This window comes from Phaseolus vulgaris, chromosome 8 (assembly GCF_000499845.2).
Source record: "Phaseolus vulgaris cultivar G19833 chromosome 8, P. vulgaris v2.0, whole genome shotgun sequence".
NCBI classification, from domain to species: Eukaryota; Viridiplantae; Streptophyta; class Magnoliopsida; order Fabales; family Fabaceae; genus Phaseolus; species Phaseolus vulgaris.
The window spans coordinates 62,673,444-62,692,857 of record NC_023752.2 but is presented as its reverse complement, the minus strand read 5'-3'; the positions used below and the strand labels follow the sequence as shown (position 1 = coordinate 62,692,857).

Genomic DNA, 19,414 nt, shown 5'->3' with positions numbered 1-19,414 from the left:
AGACAGAAGAAACGGCACCATTACAAAAATTACCTTTTGCTTTATAAAATATGTATTATTAAATGTTGTACTTATAAATGGGATTTAAAATAAATTAGGTTGGATTTGATTCATTTATTTGAAAAATAAAATTCACTGAAAATGGTTAGTAACATAACCATTTATTTATTCCAAATTTTCTATACATAATTGAATATATTTAGTTAACATTTTAGTTAAGAGACATGTCTCATTCTTAAAACATACAAATAAACTAGCAAAAGTGATTTATAGTCTTAGTTTGTGTCTCACAAATCGGTCTTATTTTCTTTTAACCTAGGTAGTTTGTTTTTGTTTCTTACTCGCATTTAACTTTCATGAGTATTCGTCTAATTCCATGAATCCAGTAACCTCGTTCCTATCTGGAAGTAAATACAAGTTCTTATAAATATCGTGGTTGGAAATAAGTCACTCAACAATATTACTGGACTCGGACTCGGTCCATGATCATAAAATTCCTAACCTTTGACGTAAACCAATAAGACTTTGAAAGCTCATAAATAGTCTATCTTGTAACAGATCAATCCATGATCCCACAGTCTCCAGTCTCTAACATAAGTTAATAGAACTTAAAAAGTACGATGATCATTTATCTTGTATAAGATCGGTCACTCAGTCCATAAATATAATATTACACATAAATAGAATATTAAAAATCATACACTTGTGTAGACGTTTGATTGCTAATGTTTTTTGTTTTCATTTTTTTAATTTGATCATCAGCAGCAGAGTCATTGGCACGACTTACTGTGGCACTATAAAAAATTGAAAAGATTTTGTTGACACTCTGCACGTTCTGGGAAATCGTATTGAGCAATCCTTGTAACGTGATGCATTCAAATTTTGAACTATTCCTTCTTACTAATCATCCTTTTGACTTTATAATTAAAACTAATTGCTCATAACTGCACCCTTATTTTAATTATTGTTACTTTCACCACAACCTAATTTCAATTAATTACTTATATTCACTCAATTTTACTTTTATTCCAATTTAAATTTAAATTTATAAACGTTATAATACATTCAAACTTCACTTTCATTCTTTAATTCCTCTTAATACAACACCCCAAAATCTCACTCACATAACTAATCTTTCTTCATTTATAAACTAATTTAATAGTTGTCACCGAATAAATTGATTGCACTATAACTCCATTAAGACATTTTCTTATAAACTCTTCAAAAATAAAAAAGATAAAGAGTTTTTTCATTAATTATATGATGATAGCAATGTTTTTACAATTTTTTTTCTATCACAAGGATAATTTTTTCTTATATTTCTTTATAATTGATGTCCATGTTCCTAACTTTTTTGAATTTGCTCCAACAGAGATTTCTGAATAAATAAAGTAATTTCGCAATTTAAAAACGTGGTTACGTTTATCATCCTTGAATATTTCAACTTTATAGCTTTAAATATATTTTTGTAAAGACTAATTTATAAATTTGACACAACTTGAAAGGTTCTTAAAATGTTTTTTTTACTATCAATACATTGATTTGAGTTGAAACTTCTCCAAAAAAATAATGTCATATTTGATAGACAATATCATTTATAACATGATGATAAGTTAAACAAAACAGAAAAAAGAAACATCATTAAATATACTTAGGTTTAAATAGATTTCCCACAAATACACTATCATTACTCCATTTGAGATATATAAGTATTTAAATTTTTAATTTCACTACAGAAAGAATTGATTATATATATATATATATATATATGTATATCTTTCTACAAATCCTTATATTTTCTTGAGAAAAAATTAATAAAAAATGCATTGAATTGCCTGAATTACAATATATACGTTCAATACTTACCATAAAAAATAAAAAATATCAGAAAGAATTCAGAACTATTGATTTAATATTAAAAAAAATCAAAAATTAAAGAGGATAAAATTATGCAACAGAGGTATAAGAAAAAGACACTAGACATTATCTCCAAAATTTGAAAAGTGTGCCAGAGTCACTGAACTTGTTTAAACCTTTTTTTTTTTCATTAATTATGCATTTTAGTCCATTCACCCTAATGAACATCTTGAACGTTATAATAATTTTTTTTAAAAATTTTATAATAAATATAATATATGAAAATGGTGAAATTGAAATGAGTGAGAAAAAAGATGAAAGAAGAGAAAGATCGGTTGTAGCAGAGGAGGAGGCGAGAGGCAGTGTCCCTATTTCTCCGTTCTGTTTTTACATTCTTTCTATGCAAATATTCTTCCTAAATTCCAGCCTTTTTTTCTTCTTCCTGTTTTTATAGTCCATTCCTTTGTTCATCTTCTTACCCATTTCAGGAACTCACTTTTTCTCATCCTTTCTCTCTCTATCTTGCATTCATCTTAAAGGATTTCAAGTTTTTTTTTTTCATTTTTTTCCCTTTTTTTTGATTTTTTTTTTCTATTTTCTTTCCGACCTGGTTCTCATCTTATCCCTTTTGCTTGAATATTCAAACCCCTTTTTTTTTTCTGTCCACAATTCACGTTTATTGTGTGTTTTTGATAGATTCACCCGAGATATTTGAGCTAGGTACATCAAAGTGTCAGGCTTTCTCCAGGATGCAGAAAGGGTCTTTCAAAGTTTTTCCCTTTGGTTATGATTTCTGACTCAAACCCCTCTTTCCCCAAATCTTGTTGCACCCATTTTGTTCGGACAACTTTGCGGCTTCTCCTCACCTAATCTCGATTACCCAGGTCCTTGGAATGGACCATTTCACGGTTTCAGACTAGTGGGTGATTTTCTTATTTGACAAGGTCCTTCCTTTTCCCAATTCATAAGACAACCGATTCTGAACACCGAAGCAAAGCCAAGCCAAGCCCAGCCCCTTTGTTGTGGCCATCTTTCTTGATCTGACACAGGAAAAAATGTACGGGACCAAAAGCAAAATTGACCTTGCCTTTGAGTACCAATCTCAGGTTGCAGTTTTGAGGCCCAGCATCCATTCCAGGAGGGCAAATCTGACTGTGAAATTCCAAGACCTTTATGGATTCACTGTGGAAGGGAATGTGGATGATGTGAATGTGTTGAATGAGGTAAGGGAGAAGGTGAGGCAACAGGGAAGAGTTTGGTGGGCATTGGAGGCCAGCAAGGGGGCGAATTGGTATCTGCACACTACCATCGGGCAAGGCAGTGCCCTCACGTCCTCCTTGAAATTCTCAGCTATGACTAATGCTATCACGTTGAAGAAGTTGATCAGGAAGGGGATACCCCCAGTTCTTAGGCCTAAGATTTGGTTTTCCTTGTCAGGGGCAGCCAAGAAAAAGTCCACCGTGCCTGACAGTTATTATGATGATTTGACCAAAGCAGTGGATGGGAAGGTCACCCCTGCTACACGACAGATAGATCATGTGAGGAGCTCACCCCTTTCTTTTTATGATCATCACACACAGTTGGGTTTGGTTTTGAATTTGATTACAAGTTTCTTTATTATGGTTCTGGGCATCATCGTCCTTCTGGCTTGTTTGGTTGCCTTTTATTTGACAAGTGCCTGCAGCTGTGTGGATCATTTTCAAATGAATTTGATGGACTTTGCTGTGTCTTCATAAGAAAATTTCAGACAAATTTGCTGCAGATTTAGATGAATGATTGTCTATGTTGCTTTTGTGTTTTTCCCCTATGAGTAAAATTTATTATTTATTGAGGATATTGAGAGGTAAGGAAGATCTGTAGGAATTGAAGCATTTGTTAGCCCGATGTTTGTAACCTTTACAATTATAGGATCCTTGAGCCCTATTGGTATATCCCATTTCAATAATTTACATGTGGATGTTGTATAAGGATAGCATACCCCTCAGGAGTGCACAAAATTTAGATGAGGCAAAATGAAGCTTTGAGTAAACTCTGATCAGAAAGAGATGGGAATTTGTGTGATCCTTGGTAGTCAAAGATTAGAGATGAAGTTTGTGTAGGGCTGTAATTTGTTGGGAGGTGGATGCTGTTTATCTACTTAATAAACAATGTGCAGTTCATGGTTTTGGAAACACAGCTTTCATCAGGGTGTTGGATGCTATCCTTAAAATGATGTTTGATTATTGATTTTTGTGTGAAATAATTTGAACATGTCCACTGCTTATGATGCTCATTACATTTATTCTGTTTCTAATAATTTCATAAGCATGTTTGCAGGACCTACCACGAACCTTCCCTGGCCACCCGTGGCTGGACACTCCTGAGGGGCATGCTACTCTCAGGCGTGTTCTTGTTGCTTATTCCTTCAGGGATTCTGATGTTGGGTATTGTCAGGTGGGTTTGCTCTGTTCTTTCTTTTGAAGTAGTTTCTCTCTTCTCAGTGCATGAAAGACAAAAATCTGACTTGTTATGAATATAAATTTGATATTACCTACCTTTGTATGTGGCTTCCTTTTTCATTCAATAAATGCTTCTCGATTTGAACAAAAACCGTTTCTTTTGTTCTTTTTCTCCGTGATTAGATGTGATATGTTCACAAATTAGCAACATGCTGGTTGAATATTCTTTTGTTCCCTCTCAACCCTCACTCTTGTAAATTAACGACATGGTGTGACTGAAGCAGGTATTAGTTTCTATGTTGTTCCTACATTTATTTTTCTCAACTGCTTCAGCCACTGTATTTTATGTCTTGAAAATTTCAAGGTAGGTGTTGTAGCCAAGAGGGATGCCTCTCAATCTATAGCATATAGTTTAACCAGAAACAATGGTTTCCAGCTCGAATAGTCTCCCTTCTCCCTTATACTAGGTCCTTCCTTGTATCTAGTATTCTTTCCAACTCTTATTCCATCATTATTCTCTATGCCGCATATCCAACCAATTATCTTCATTAACGCCCTCTCTTCTTTAAGAAGAGTAAATGAGATCCCTTCCATTAACTCTATAGATCGGCTTCCGAGCCGTTTCACTCTATTATCGAGATTGGCCCATGACCTCATAGTAGGTAAAACATAGCACCACGAAGTTTCTTCATAACACTTTTTACTTGAAAATTAAAAATATTGAATGCATACTTGGGTAAATATTTTATCAATTGCTAACTCTACTACATTACTGCTGCAGGGATTAAACTACGTTGCAGCATTGTTGTTGCTTGTCATGAAGACAGAAGAAGATGCATTTTGGATGCTTGCTGTCTTGTTGGAAAATGTCCTGGTTAATGACTGTTACACAAACAACTTGTCAGGATGCCATGTGGAACAAAGAGTGTTCAAAGATTTACTAGCTAAAAAGTGTCCAAGGTATTTGTATATGATGTTTTAACTGTGTATCATACATGTTTGATTCCTAGCACCTTCTGAAAACCGCAGTAATGGAAATGCAGGATTGCGAGTCATTTAGAATCTTTGGAATTCGATGTTTCCCTTGTTGCCACCGAGTGGTTCCTCTGCCTCTTCTCCAAAAGCCTGCCTTCCGAGGTTAGAATAATGGGGCAATAAATTCTACATCAAAATGTTAAATTGTTCCTCATATTAATACTTCCTCCATGAATCAGACAACTCTTCGAGTGTGGGATGTTATCTTCTATGAGGGTGCCAAGGTTATATTTAACGTGGCCCTAGCGATCTTTAAGGTACCACTATCGTAGCCCTTTTGTTTTTTTTTTATATAAAAACTTTCATGTTAGACATTACTGGGAAACTTGACATTTCAGCTAGGCTGACACCTTAAGTAAGAACAATCATCTGTCATCACATGAAAAAAATATTATTTAAAAAAAGAAAATATTGTAGCCCTTTTGTTCTTTCTTGATTTTTTTATCGAAATATAAAGAATATGGTACATTGGAAAGGATGTTTCAACAATGGTGAGTCTCAATTGCAGATGAAGGAAAATGAGTTGAGTCTAACCCATCATGTTGGCGAAGTGATCAACATTCTGCAGATGACCACTCATCACCTATTTGATCCAGACGATCTATTGACAGTAAGACAAGTTTTACTATCTCCACTGAATGGTTTGCATGTTTTCAGAAGAAGGGAAACCTTCAAGGAAGATTCACACAAAGGTTGTTGAATGAAAGTTTGATTGTGGTTGCAGGTGGCATTTGATAAGATTGGATCAATGACAACAAACACAATATCTAAGCAAAGGAAGAAACAAGAACCTGAAGTGATGAAGGAGCTTGATCAGAGGATTAGACGGTTAAATTCCCTTAGAGCGAGTGACAAATAGCATTAGCTTTGTTGTCTTTCGTGTTTTTTTTTTTGGTACCTTTGTTTTTCTAATTTAATCTCAAATGGTATCGCCCTCGGGGCATCATGACACAAGCCCTGTTCAATTTCAGGTTGTTTGTAGATCATAAGTGTAAATTTTGATATGGACATCATAATATATTAATTAATCTTGTAATTTCTATCACCATCAAAGTTCACCCCTCTTCAGTTATATTATTCTCTAATAATTGAATTATGTTATTTAGATTAAATTAAGGATGGTGGTGTTTCCTATATTACAAAAATCATCTTATGGACTATTATTGATTAAGCTCTTTGTTTAATCAGAATGTTTTATTAAAGGGATTAGTTTCATCAAGTTGAATGCGTTTTCTTGCACAGGAGAAAAAGAACTATCAAATTTCCTGAGTTAGCAACGTTGAATAGGAGTGAATGAATGAATATTAAAAGCTATATAGCATGAATGAATATTCAAAAAAATCATTCTTAAATTTATATAATAAATTAAGTTTTTAAAAAATCAATGTATTTATTTTTTTAAAATTTATTAGAGTTATGTTAGAATTGTCAGAAATCTAACAAATATTTTTTAAATTTGACATTTCATCATATTCTATACGTATTATACGAGTGTTAGTATCTGACATGTACACACCATTTAAGAGACATGTAACACACTATTTAAGAGACATGTTTGAGCTTTCTAGATTAAAAGTATTTTATTATTACGGCTTGTATGAATAAATGCATTCACGTGGTTCATGTTGTTTGCCATCTTCTGATTCAATTTCTTTCTACTTCTTAATTCTGGACAATCAAATTGCCTAGTTCATATTCAAATATTGATATTTGTTCTACCCACTCCTTAAGAAAGATTTCACATTCAAATATTCTAAATCTAAAATCTTATTTAAAGGGTAATCCTAATAATAATAATACAAATAAAATTTTGTATGGTGGAGTCGATTGCAACTTTTTATCTAATGATGAGTTGATAAGCAAAGATGGACTACCATGGGATGAATTTGAATGAAGACATTAATTTGTTCATTTTCTTTTTTGGAGTCTGCGTCTCTGCGAATTTACAACTATATATGTTCATGTGTTTGGTTCAACAATCAACATCGATTAAGTACTTGTGTTCATAATGACGGTCGATGAAAATTGCAAAGATCAACTAAAAAAAGGTACCCTATTTGTGTTCTTCTAATAATATAGCTTTAGAACATTTTACTCACCAACTTTTTTATTAATGGCAAACAAGTTCAGAGGAAATATGTCCTGTCTTATGAAACACGTCATTTTTATAACTTTAAAAACTAAAAAAACACAAATAAAATAAAGATTTGAAAAGAATTAAAATTTCGTGGTACTGAAATTTAAATTTTGTCATTAAAAATAAAATTATGCTGAAACTTATTATATCAACTAAATACGTTAATATTATGGAAGGGGAAAACGATTGGAGACAAAAGATTCGCATTAGTAAAATAAAGCGCATAAATAATCACTGGTTCCTTGAATCCGTATCTGCATGCAAGCATTAAAAATAATGTTAAATTTGGACGGAAAACAAAACGATGCCTTCCTCCCATATTATTATTGGGAAATCTTGCATGCAATTTTCATCAAAGAATATGCCTAAGTACAAAATAATCTAAAATAAGAATTTACAAGATCCTTATTATCTGTGGTTTTTCATAATAAACAATAAGCTTTCTTTGGAACAGGGAACCAAGAGGTTGGCATCTTCTTTTAGTTCTATAAACAAAATTGTGTTTTGTGTCCACTCATTCTCCATTGGATATGGTTTTCTTCAACCTTTCTGACTTAGGGAGTGCTGGCATTCTCCGAAGCAGTATCATCCTTTTCGTTTTCACTTTCCGCCGGAGTTACAGGTGCTGATTCACGGTGGAAGTGTTCTTCAGGTTTCTTCAGGCTCCAGTACATTATGCTAGCAGCTAAAATGAGTATCATCTTCTGGTTCACCTGTCAAGGTTAAATGCAAGATAAAGGAGAGTTGGACATCAAATTTCTTAGCCAAATAAAGGACAGATAAAATGTCTGGTGGAATAGGTAAGCACTAATATAACAAATATGCAAGATTTACTAATATCCAGTGTTGTGTTGAGTGTAACAGACTTAGCTCATAGTTTATATTATTCTGTTATTATGTGATCGATTCTGTTATTATTTTCATCTATAAAAGAATAATAACAGGAAACAGCAACCTATTAAATCAAAACTGCCCTTTTCACAGGCAATTGGCATAATTACTGGCAAAATTATGTTTAAAACATCTAGGAACTTACCTCTATTATGTCTTCAGGTAACAGAAAAATGGAACACCCAAGTTTTCGGGCAACACTGATTATATATGTTGCATTCAACTTCTTATCTTCATCTGCAATTCAAGACAGAATAATTTAAAATTTCCAATTTTTGCCATAAGGTAAAATATTCTCTTCACATTAATATCAAATATAATGATTGATGAGAAATTAAAGAGTTCTAGACAGAATTCTAGAAGCATAAATTCTCAGTCGGAATACCAGTTTCCCCTTTAGTAACAAGACTCCAGTTGACAACCCTTGGCTCCACAGCACTCAAAAGCTCAAGGAAGAACACGCCACTGGAAAGATTCTTATCCTGGTGAAGCAGAATACATAAACATTAACAATGAACTGTAGTCCAAATCAAAGCAACCATCGAACACATTGTTCCTTCATAAAAACTGAACAATCTTTTTTTCATTCGAAAGCCTTGTAAAATTACTTCTAATACTATTGATAACAGATTCCTGTGATTTCGCAACAAACATGAGCAGTACAAACAAATGTAAAATTAATAGTACCAAGAATTGTATAATCACACACCCACACACATAACTCTCAATAGATGGTTCTATACCTTGAAACTGTCCATTTGGGAAGTTCTTCCTGCTTTTTTCACTTTATTGTTTGCCCAGTTTAGAATATCAGCATCGGTAATCTCTTTGCCTTGGGAGTGAGATCGCAAATTTCTCAGAAGTTGAAGCATAGTAAACCTCATTAGCTGCCACAAAAATGCTGGGGACAAAAAAAAAGGAGATGAATATTCCCTATACATATAATTAGGCAGATTTTGAACAAAATAATGACAAATCAAAATGTTAGAATATCAGTATAAAGTAATGAATATACCCAAAAAAATACCCGATGAATGATGACAGAACAGAATTCAAGCAGATGTTAAAAGATAGGAAACCCACTACACAATTATAAATTGTTCTCTACCTATAAGAAATCATCACAAAACAGGGATAAAATGACACTCACCCAGTAAGAGCTTCTTATTCCCTTGTACAATATCATTGCCAGCAACATTCACTAATGAAAAGTTTAGGTCCTTCCCAATCTTTATAACTTGGTTGCAATTCTCAACTTTTCTGAATGGCATCTTAATTGGAGGCTTTGTGGCCAGCTTCCAATTGACAGATCCTGGTGAAACCTTGTCAAGAACTTCTAATAGAACCCATCTGCATAAAAGGAAATAAGGACAATCACAATCGATAAAGGTTAAAGAAAATATTAAAAGATGACATAAGTTGAAAACAGAAATGATACTAAAACAGAAGACGCAGATGGTGAGCCAACTGAACAATGGAAAAACTTGCCCATTTCTGACATCCTCAAAAACATTATTGACATAAGTGGCAATTCCAAGACTGTTAATCCATAGTCTGAAGCATCGTTCTTCCCGAGATGTCTCTGCATCATCAGTCATCATCTCAGCAAAGGACATCTTCTGACTGTCAACTGTTGTAAGACCATTCCTACAAAAGTACAAGTAAAAGAGATATTGGATTTGGTTAAATGAAACTTACAATCTGAATCAGTTCTTATTGCATGAATTTTCAATGAAATCGTTAGCATATTGCAACCTCTTTAACTAACCATACCTATGCTGGAAAATTTGAGCAACAAATGCAAGATTAAGATTAGGTGATCCCTCCACTATGTCCTTTGGAGTGAGGTATCTCTTGCAATCTAATCTCTCTGCCTGCTCAAGAACCATGTTAGCCCTTTCTGTTGGATCACTTGTGGTTAGGGCAGATGGGCCAGCCACTTCTGGGGCAAGAGCATTAAGCAAGTAAGCATAAGCCTCTCCATCCTGCAAAAAGAAGATATTGTATATATGATAGACACATGCAACTTATAATCATATTATATCTCTCTATGAAAATATCTGCCAGGCACGTAAAAAAACTAGCCACAGAATGATTCAGCAATTGACATGATGTAGAGCAGTACAGTGATTCTTTTCCTTGAAAACTAGTCTATGGTTGTCAAGGCCAACAGCAAGAAGGTCTGCAGTTTCTTTACTGATTTAAAAGGCATAAAATAAAGGCAGTGTTGGGTATAAGAAAAGGTTCCTAACAAGGAATACTGGATAACAATTGTACTAGAGTAAGTCAGCATGCAAAGTTAATAAGAATTTCCCTCACCTTTAGGTCAGAAGAGAAGTTTGTAACTTCTTTCTCATATCCAGCTTTCTTCAAGTGGAAATTCATCCATTTCAGTAAAACCTTTTCGGGTGCTAAACTGATAAGCTCCTCCACCTCCTGCCAGCATGTTACAATATAATACAGTGGGTTATTTCAATCACATTTCTGACATGTAAAGGAAAGAAAAAACCATTGTACTTTGTAAACTACAAATAAAAGGAACAATATTATCCAGTATCACCTTGTCATCTTCCACTAATTCCACAAGTTGAGGAGTTTTCTTCAGATTGAGATCAGCTAACAGTTGAATCTAATGTTGCCACCATAATGAAAAGTCAAACAAACAAAAAGGATAGCATAAGTTTACACGTGTTACCAATGAATAATAATCAACTCATTATGGTGTCAACCTCCTTATCTGAGTTCCATATTAAGGAAGGAGGGGGACATGTTTCAGTAGTTTACCTTAAGTACTTGTGAAATCAGACCAAGTAGCAGATGGGGCTACAAATAATCAAACAGGAAAATTTTAAAAAATAAAATGAGTTAAAGTCTGTCGAATGAAATAAAGGAATCTGGAAACATGAAGAGAAGGGAAAAAGAAGGATTAACCCTACTCTTCCTTCAACTAGATCCTGTGTACCAATATTGACCACTGTGCACCCAATAGCCTTGGCTGAATTCAGGCCAAGGGTATGGTTCTCATTCCTTTCCCATGGATTAAGAATTTTTTTTGTGTTAATAGCTCGCTCATCTATGGTCCCAGGAACAGCAACATTAATAAGCTTGCTGGAGCAATAAAATAAACAACGAAGTCAGGGTGGAAGAAAGGGGAGATAATTTGCTTTAAATGAGCTGATATTGATGAACGAACACTACCATAGAAGGACTCCATCTTTTGCAAGATCAAACAATGCATCTGTTGATGGATCAATTGGAAGAAACTGACCCAGGAATTTATCTTCAGCCAAGCAGTTGTTAATATGTGCGACATAAGAAGCTTTCTCGGATTCATTAATTGCATGATGAACAGTTGTTGTAGCTGCCTTCAAAAATGAAGAAGAACTTCTTGTACCACCATCTTTAGCTATTGCTTGGGCATGCAGATTTAAATGCACCTGTCATTCAATGTCCCTGATTAAATTGCTATGTCCAATGTAAATATAAATATAATTAATACCTACAAAATTACTCATAAACAAATTAGTATATACCAGCTCACGCAGATATTTAAAATTAAAACAAAACAAAATCACAACTTCGTGTCATGTTAAGTGCACATACACGAAGAGGCAATTTGAACATCAAATGACATTGTAACGTTTATTATCCAAAAATTTCTTTGAGAAAGCAATCAAAAGGTCATTCTTACAAACATGTAGAAACTAAATTAAGAAACACATGAACATGTAGGAGCATAGCCTTTAACTTTTCCGGAGGCAAAATAAAAACTCACCCTTAAGAAGGACTCGAAATCAATTTCTTCATCCATGTTGCCATACGACTCTGCCAAAGAAGCTTTAATCTCATCCTCGGTGAAGATTTCAGAAAAAGTCTTCAATTTCTTAAAAATAGATGGCAAATCTCCGACAGTAACACGTCCCGATTGAGTCCTTTCCGACACATACTAAACGAACGCAATACACAGAAGGCGCGTTTGAGTCCGAGATTGCGGTTTCGACGAAAAACAACAGAAGAAGGAAGAAAATACAACAGACCTTGGATTTGAGGGTTCGAAGTTCGACTTGAGTGAACTGGCTCTGAAGCTCTTGATCAGAAACAAGGACGCCGACGAAACTAGACATGTTTGACTATGTTGGAGAAAAACAATAAACACTGGAATAACACTGACACAAAACACACGAAATGAAACGTTCATTAGCCAATATAGATACCGCATTCGGAATCCAATGAAATATGCGTGAATATCCAATCACACGGATCCAAGGGGAGATTACGACAACACAGGAAACGATTGAGAAATGAGAATTGAGAAAAGTACCTTAGAGAGTCAGAAAAGGAGAGAGAGATTCGAAGGTTTCGTCATCGTTTTGGTTTCTTTCTTCTTCTTCTTCTTCTTCAGACAGAGAGAGAGAGAGAGAGAGAGAAAGAGAGGTGTTTGTTTGAATGCGCGAAAGAGGAAATGGGGTGGGGAGAAAAAAACGTGTTGGCGAAAGGACCCGCGAAGACAAAGGGAATGGAACGCAAATAATCAAATCAAACGTTACGATGCTTTTCTATTTCCCTCAATATTAAACAACAGTGACACCTGGCATCACTTCACACTCCTCTTTTCTTCACTTTCTTCCTCTTTTGGTTCTTTTCTTTTGTCGCTTTTCTACTACTTTTTTTCCCTCAAAGAAAATCAATTATACACCTTTTTCAAATTTTAAATAATGCTAAACAATTATTTTAATTCATCTCTTTTATTAACAAATTAATCTTCCTACAATAAATTAATATTGAAATGGATTATAAAAAATAGTATTATTTTCGGACGGGTTGTAATCTATGAGGATCAGACACTTCTCTTAAATGGGCGTATCCGTGTCGGACACACGTCGACACTCGTAGGACATTTATCAGTGAAGTGTTCAATTCAAACAATATTTGTTGGATTTTTGAAAATTCTAGCACGGTTTTAATACAATTTTAAAAAGTATAAATACAATAATTTTCTAAAAACTCAAATTTATTGTATAAATTTTTATTATGATTATAAATATAAGGAACAAATTCTTTTGAACCAGTTATGAAAAATATATTCATGCTCCCAAAAGAATCTGAAACATACTTTTACACATAAATATTTATTTTCAATTTATATAATATATAGATTTGTGTCCCCGTGTCCTACATTTTAGAAATTATACGTATCTCCGTGTCCGTATCCGTGTCGTGTCAGTGTTCAAACAAATTATTGTCTTTCTTTATTGTCGATTGGTAGGTCTATTTTTCCTTCTAAAATGGTCACCTTGTCCTTCTTGCACTTCTCCACTTTTCGTCTTCGTGAACTCTCGGTTTGGATGATACATGCAAAAGTCACTTAGACGCTCAAACAAAAATGCGGTGTTCGACACTCGTTGTTATTAACATGGGATAATAAAGTACCTGATTTTTTTGAATTTGTGTCTATTTATATGGGTCTGATTAGGAATTTTGGTCATGATCAAAAGTATATTACCTAATGTTTAATCACTGATTAGTTTCGTTAATATTTTGTTTGAACTTAAGGGTTTTGGTTATGTCGGTCAGTCTTGACTGGATGTCGAAATTCCAGGTGTCATACGGACCCAACAGATACAAGTACTTTTTAGTATTTATTTGTTAAAAATAATAAAAAATAATACCTACGTGTCATTATAAAAATTAAAAATAAAAAGTATAACCTCCTCGTACGACATTTATTCCTGCTTTCCTTGAGATATACTCCAACGCTTAACAATTCACAGGTTTGTCTTTGAGAACAAGGTATCAAATGTCTATTTATCCAAAAACAAAAACCAAAAGAAAACTTGTTAGAATATATGTTTCCGAAAAGTACATATAAACATAAACAACAATTCGAAACTTTTTTTTTTTTTTAATGTGATGTTAAACTAGAAGCATGTTATAGTTAGGGAATGAAGATAGTGAAAAAATAAAATTGCAGAACTTAGTGATACCTTATGGTCCATCCCTTACTTTCACACGCAATCTGCTTTCGCATTAACTCTAACCGACCAATGCTAACATTAAAAACACCGATTATTTTAAAATATTGTTTCAATATTTTTTTTTTTCGTAGTCCTTCAAATTAACATTTAACTTTTTACGTGTAAAATGGATTGGATAATGTTTACGATACAGGTAACATATACCCTAATATGAACACTCATACGATATGAATATGGACACAGAGATATGGACACAGAGATACATATAATTTTTAAAATGTAGAATATGTCACACTAATTAATATATTATATAATTATGAATTATATAAATTTATAATAAAGATTTATGTACATTCAGTTTTTTGTTATAGCATACAGATGTTTCTCATAGCTGGTTCAAAAAAATATTTGTTTCTTATTTTTATAATCATAATAAATTTTTATATAATAAATTTAAGTTTTTAGAAAATTAATGTATTTTTTTCTTTTTAAAATAGTGTTAGAACCGTGTTAAAATTGCAAAAATTCAACAATTTTTTTTTAATTGGATATTTCACTGATACGTGTCTTACAAGTGTCGTGAGCTTAACTTAATTTTAATTCTGGCATTAATGTTTGACTAAAATCTAAACAATGTTAGAATTATTATTATATATTTATTAGTTTAATAGAAGAAAAAAAAGTAGAAAAGAAAATTATATATTTTATTAATCAATAATTATTACACACTTACATTATTAAGTATTATATTTATATAGTACATAAAAAAATAAAAATAAAAAATAACAAAAAATAATATAATTATATTTAAAAATTTAAATATTATATGAAATCGTATTTATCATATAATATTGATAGAAATTATTATTTTTAGATTGTTATGGGTTACTTCTTCTTACACCAACTTGATACTTAGTCAATATTCCTCCACGAATCACAAAGACTATATTTTTTAGGATGTAAATTAGATTTAAATTTATTCTATTGGTGTTTTTCACAGTAATTTTTGAGTCGATATGTATAATTATTATTTTTTATCATTGACACTCATAAAGACCCCAAAATGAGACCAAAGACATCATTATATGCAACACAACACAGTTCAAACAAACCCCTTGTGCAATCTTCAAAGAGTATAAAGGAATACAAATTTCAAAATTAAGTCACCAAAAAACTACATTAAATTTCACCTCAACAAGTGTATTCATGAAGAAAGCTCAACGCATGCTGTTATAGCCTTTCATCATCAACCTTGATTATTTTTATTCAGAGTTTGAGTCACCTCTCATATGGTATTAACATGTTATTGAATTTGTGTAGACCTGAATATTAAGAAGTAGAGTTGAACTATATATTTTCGATAATGATCTAATAGAATAGAAAGTGATTGTATAAGTCTGATAAATTCTGATTATGATAAATTTAAAATAATTATGATATCATATTAAGAAGTGAACTTTAAATTTAACTTAATTTTATAAAATTAATAGAGGTACCCGTAAAAGACACTCTGACGTTAAAATCAGACTTCGACACTCAGCACCCAATGTATTTAGTACTATATGAATGATTGAAATTTGTATTTATTTATATAATTTATTATGGACCTTTTATTATTGGATCTGACTAAGAATTAAATCTACAATATATATTATTTAATGTTTGATCTTTGATTAGTCTCATTAACCATTTGTTTGTGGATAATTACTTGGTTGATTTTGACCGGGTTTTAGACTTCGAATCAATCGTACCGATCCGATGTGTATAAAATTTACATTTATTTATACGTTATAAAATATCATAATCTTTAATCAATATATCATAATCTTATAATCTTTATAATTTTTATTCTATGTGTAATTTTAAAAAAAATTATAGAAAGTAACCACTTTCTTATTATCTTTGTAATTATTTTGAAGATGACATTGCAAAGATCTGTTGGCCAAGATTACTTCAGCATCTCATAATCATCAAAAGCTTTCTTTTTCGTCACGGAACTATCAACTTTAATCAATGATATTTACTAAACCCAGCAGGGCAAGTTTGCAACGGAAAATTTTACTTGCTATGCATTTTTTATTCTTTAATGGGCCAATCGCAACGCAGCTGATAGCTGTGAAGGACCAAAAACAAATGCTATTAATATCATCAGTTATTGTTTAACAAAACCGCATCTCTTGTCACATGCCACAAAGATAGCAAAAATTCATGGTCTTCACCAGCTGGAAAATTTCTTCATTTTTAATCCAGTTTCTTATACAAAAGTTACAAAAATTGTAAATCAAAGTATCATTTTCCTTCTTGTAAATCGGCCAATTCATTATCATTTTCAGGGAATAGACTTTAACTTGAAGTGATGGCATTAAAACTCTCCAAAAAAGGTATACAGGGATAACATAACAACCACATAACATGACAACCACATGCTATGAGATTTGAAAAAAAAAAGTATAATAGCAGAAATCACATTCATACAGATATTGAATAACACTTATGTTCAAAAAAAATGGATTCAAATCAAAGCAAGTGCACCAAATGTAGATACATAAACATAATCTAAATTAAATATTCAATTGGGAAGAGTCTCATCAGAAGAGCACCAGCACACCAAAAGATGCCAAGACAAGGTTGGCCCAGATTCCATAGCTGATGAGCTTGTGAGAAGAGGAGCCATCATGTGTAGAAGATGGAGAGGATGCTTTGCTATCTGCACTGTGTTCAGTGGGAGAATCTGCAGCTGGGGCAACATCAGGAGTTGGTGCTGGAGCAGGTGCTGGAGGTATATCAGTGCCAAAAATGGCCTCAGGAAGTAGCACCTTGTCAACTTGGTATATAGCAACAGGATCTGTGGCATGAACAGCACTGCTCACCTTGGTTTTTGACCATCCTGAACTAATCAGCACTGTCCCAGAATTATCAGTGAAATTCAAAGTGTAATCCCCTCCAGCAAATGTGGGAGTAGAGCTGGTTTCACTGAGATTTTTGAAGTCAGACAGAGAATAGAAATGTGGCAAGGCATGGAAGAGGATCACTTGCTTTATCTCCTCAGACTTGAGTTTTGATAGAGAAGATTTCTTTGCAGATGTGAAGGCACTGTCCTTAGGAACAAAGATGGTGATTCCTTCTTCAGTGTTGTTGGCTTGGTTTTGGAAAGTGTCAATCACTTTGGTGGATTCCAGGTATCCAAGGAAGGTGTGAAATGGACCAGCAACACTGAGCAACTCAGTGAGGTTCACAAAATCTGGTGCTGGTGCTGGTGCTGGAGTTGGGGTCAGTGATGATGAAGGACTTGCAGTTTTGGCAAATGCTGTAGTGAGAAGCAGCATAATGTTGCTGACAATGAAAAGCATAGAAAACTCCATATTTTCCTTCTGGTTTATCCTCCCCTTGCAATATCAATAGTCTCTCCAAATTCCTGTGAGAAAAAAAAAGCTCCACAGTAGTTAGAACTTAGATCTCATCTCAACAAAACCTACCCCACCTTTTGCAAAAGTCAAATAATGCAGCTAAAAATGAACACCAAGTTCAAACTCAATCTCCAATAAATAAACATTATAAACAATCATAAACCCTTTAATTTTTACCACCAAACCTTCTCTTTACATCTCACTGAAAAGTTGTGTATAGCTTACTAATAATAGCTAGAGTAATGGCTGCAGCCAGATCTTACAAAAGTTAACATACACGAACAAAAAGAAAAAACTCAACAGAATATGAAATGCACAAGATCTAGAAATGCAAATTGAACCAGAATGAGCAGAGGGAATTTCAGATCGGACCATGACATGTACCATCGAGGAACACTTAAAATGTGCTACTTTTGCTTCACAACAGTGAAAAATGTGAAATTTAGGACAGCATGCGAGTCCCAGAAGAGTAAAATTCTGAATGCTAAATTCAAGATCGAGACCCTAGTGAAATAACAGTTGAAAGATTTTATCTTTCTTTAAAAAAAACATCATGGCCCCAATGGCAAAGTGAACGAATCCTTTAGAAAGTTCCGAACTTGGTGAATGTAGGTGAGTTAGGGAAGTGAAGTACACAGTGGCAGAGTTCAAATCATTTCATGAACCCCATAGGGGAATGAGACAGATCTAGAGTAGCTGATCCAAAATCAGAAGCACCCACTTGACAAAAATGACATTCAGATGTGAAAAGCAAGAAAAGCTAAAAACTTTGCACCAAACCATTAATTGAGAAGAACAAAATTAAAGCAAAGGCATGAATGACAGTGAGATTGAAGAGCACAGACCTGAAAGAAGAGGAATTGAGAGAGAAAGAGAGAGAGAGAGAGAGAATGTGAAGAAGGACGAAGAATGAGAGATGGAGAGAAAGGGTATATAAAGATGGAATGGAGGGTACATACCAGCTGGAAGGGAAGATGGAGAGAGAGAGAGAGAGAGAGGGTATAGTGATTCTGTTCTACTTCTTCTTCTTCTTCTTCTTCAACTTGTTGAAGTTCTACTTGTTGTGTGAAGATATAATATACTATAATGGAAAATGCATATCTGGAACACACTTTTTGTAGGCTTGGATGGTGCCCTTTCTATATCTGCTTTAACTAATTACTTCCTTAGCCCATCATAGACCAACCTTGCACTCTACCCCACCATTTTCCATCTCCCCATTTTTTCATCTTCCTAACCGACACACATAATGCTTCCTACATTATTTATTTACATCACCAAATATGAAGCTGACATTTAGCCATACCAATGCTATACTCATATCTCACCATGTTCATCACACATCCTATCATATCTTCCACTTTTTTTTACTAAATTATGTTTCTGTTTGCCCATCAATTCTTTTATCAATTCTAATTATAGTTGCTTATACTGTTCGATTATAATGCTAATAAATCATACTATTCATGTATTCATGTATTAAGAAATATATACTGCGTATACAACACGAACACAAAAATATGTATAATCTCTAAAATGGAGGACACGAAATACGAATTTATATATTGTATAATTATGAATTATATAAATCAATAATAAATATTTATGTGCATAAATATGTTTTGATTTTTTTTACAGAAAGATGTTTGTCATTACTAGTTTAAAATGATTTGT

At 33.2% G+C, this 19,414-nt stretch overlaps 3 protein-coding genes across 5 annotated transcripts; 1 reads left to right on the top strand and 2 right to left on the bottom strand.

Annotated features, from left to right (window-relative positions):
- The first annotated feature begins 1,998 nt into the window (after nucleotides 1-1,998).
- Nucleotides 1,999-6,375, top strand: LOC137827231 (uncharacterized). Its single transcript, XM_068633489.1, has 7 exons — nucleotides 1,999-3,395; nucleotides 4,174-4,290; nucleotides 5,077-5,255; nucleotides 5,339-5,432; nucleotides 5,510-5,587; nucleotides 5,839-5,940; nucleotides 6,055-6,375. Exons 1-7 carry the CDS (start codon nucleotides 2,913-2,915, stop codon nucleotides 6,187-6,189), a joined length of 1,188 nt encoding a protein of 395 aa, XP_068489590.1. The 5' UTR covers nucleotides 1,999-2,912; the 3' UTR covers nucleotides 6,190-6,375.
- Nucleotides 6,376-7,741: 1,366 nt separating this feature from the next.
- On the bottom strand, nucleotides 7,742-12,973 carry LOC137827230 (fimbrin-5). 2 transcript variants are annotated; one of them, XM_068633487.1, is made up of 15 exons: nucleotides 12,680-12,973; nucleotides 12,396-12,524; nucleotides 12,134-12,304; nucleotides 11,557-11,795; nucleotides 11,295-11,466; nucleotides 11,143-11,181; nucleotides 10,919-10,987; nucleotides 10,678-10,794; nucleotides 10,132-10,343; nucleotides 9,847-10,005; nucleotides 9,509-9,708; nucleotides 9,102-9,259; nucleotides 8,744-8,840; nucleotides 8,504-8,595; nucleotides 7,742-8,180 (listed from the first exon to the last, which is right to left on the bottom strand). In XM_068633487.1, the coding sequence occupies exons 2-15, from the start codon at nucleotides 12,480-12,482 to the stop codon at nucleotides 8,022-8,024; spliced, it is 1,971 nt and encodes a 656-aa protein (XP_068489588.1). In that variant the 5' UTR covers nucleotides 12,483-12,524; nucleotides 12,680-12,973; the 3' UTR covers nucleotides 7,742-8,021. The 2 variants fall into 2 exon arrangements, with proteins under 2 accessions (XP_068489588.1, XP_068489589.1); XM_068633488.1 differs by having other exon boundaries at nucleotides 12,396-12,513; nucleotides 12,680-12,902.
- A 3,697-nt stretch (nucleotides 12,974-16,670) lies between these two features.
- Nucleotides 16,671-19,032, bottom strand: LOC137823737 (fasciclin-like arabinogalactan protein 7). Of its 2 annotated transcripts, none has more exons than XM_068628986.1 (2): nucleotides 18,700-19,032; nucleotides 16,671-17,748 (listed from the first exon to the last, which is right to left on the bottom strand). In XM_068628986.1, the coding sequence occupies exon 2, from the start codon at nucleotides 17,693-17,695 to the stop codon at nucleotides 16,922-16,924; it is 774 nt and encodes a 257-aa protein (XP_068485087.1). In that variant the 5' UTR covers nucleotides 17,696-17,748; nucleotides 18,700-19,032; the 3' UTR covers nucleotides 16,671-16,921. The 2 variants fall into 2 exon arrangements, with proteins under 2 accessions (XP_068485087.1, XP_068485088.1); XM_068628987.1 differs by having other exon boundaries at nucleotides 18,586-18,788.
- Between the last annotated feature and the right edge of the window lie 382 nt (nucleotides 19,033-19,414).

Bases quoted from the DNA above. Each gene is read 5' to 3' on its own strand.
- LOC137827231 (XM_068633489.1), top strand. From the start codon at position 2,913: ATGTACGGGACCAAAAGCAAAATTGACCTTGCCTTTGAGTACCAATCT. The intron at 3,396-4,173 runs GTGAGGAGCTCA...GCATGTTTGCAG, and splicing joins CTACACGACAGATAGATCAT to GACCTACCACGAACCTTCCC. The intron at 5,588-5,838 runs GTACCACTATCG...TCTCAATTGCAG, and splicing joins TGGCCCTAGCGATCTTTAAG to ATGAAGGAAAATGAGTTGAG.
- LOC137827230 (XM_068633487.1), bottom strand. From the start codon at position 12,482: ATGTCTAGTTTCGTCGGCGTCCTTGTTTCTGATCAAGAGCTTCAGAGC. The intron at 12,305-12,395 runs GTCTGTTGTATT...GCGTTCGTTTAG, and splicing joins TTCGAACCCTCAAATCCAAG to TATGTGTCGGAAAGGACTCA. The intron at 10,006-10,131 runs GTATGGTTAGTT...GTACTTTTGTAG, and splicing joins GCTCAAATTTTCCAGCATAG to GAATGGTCTTACAACAGTTG.
- LOC137823737 (XM_068628986.1), bottom strand. From the start codon at position 17,695: ATGGAGTTTTCTATGCTTTTCATTGTCAGCAACATTATGCTGCTTCTC.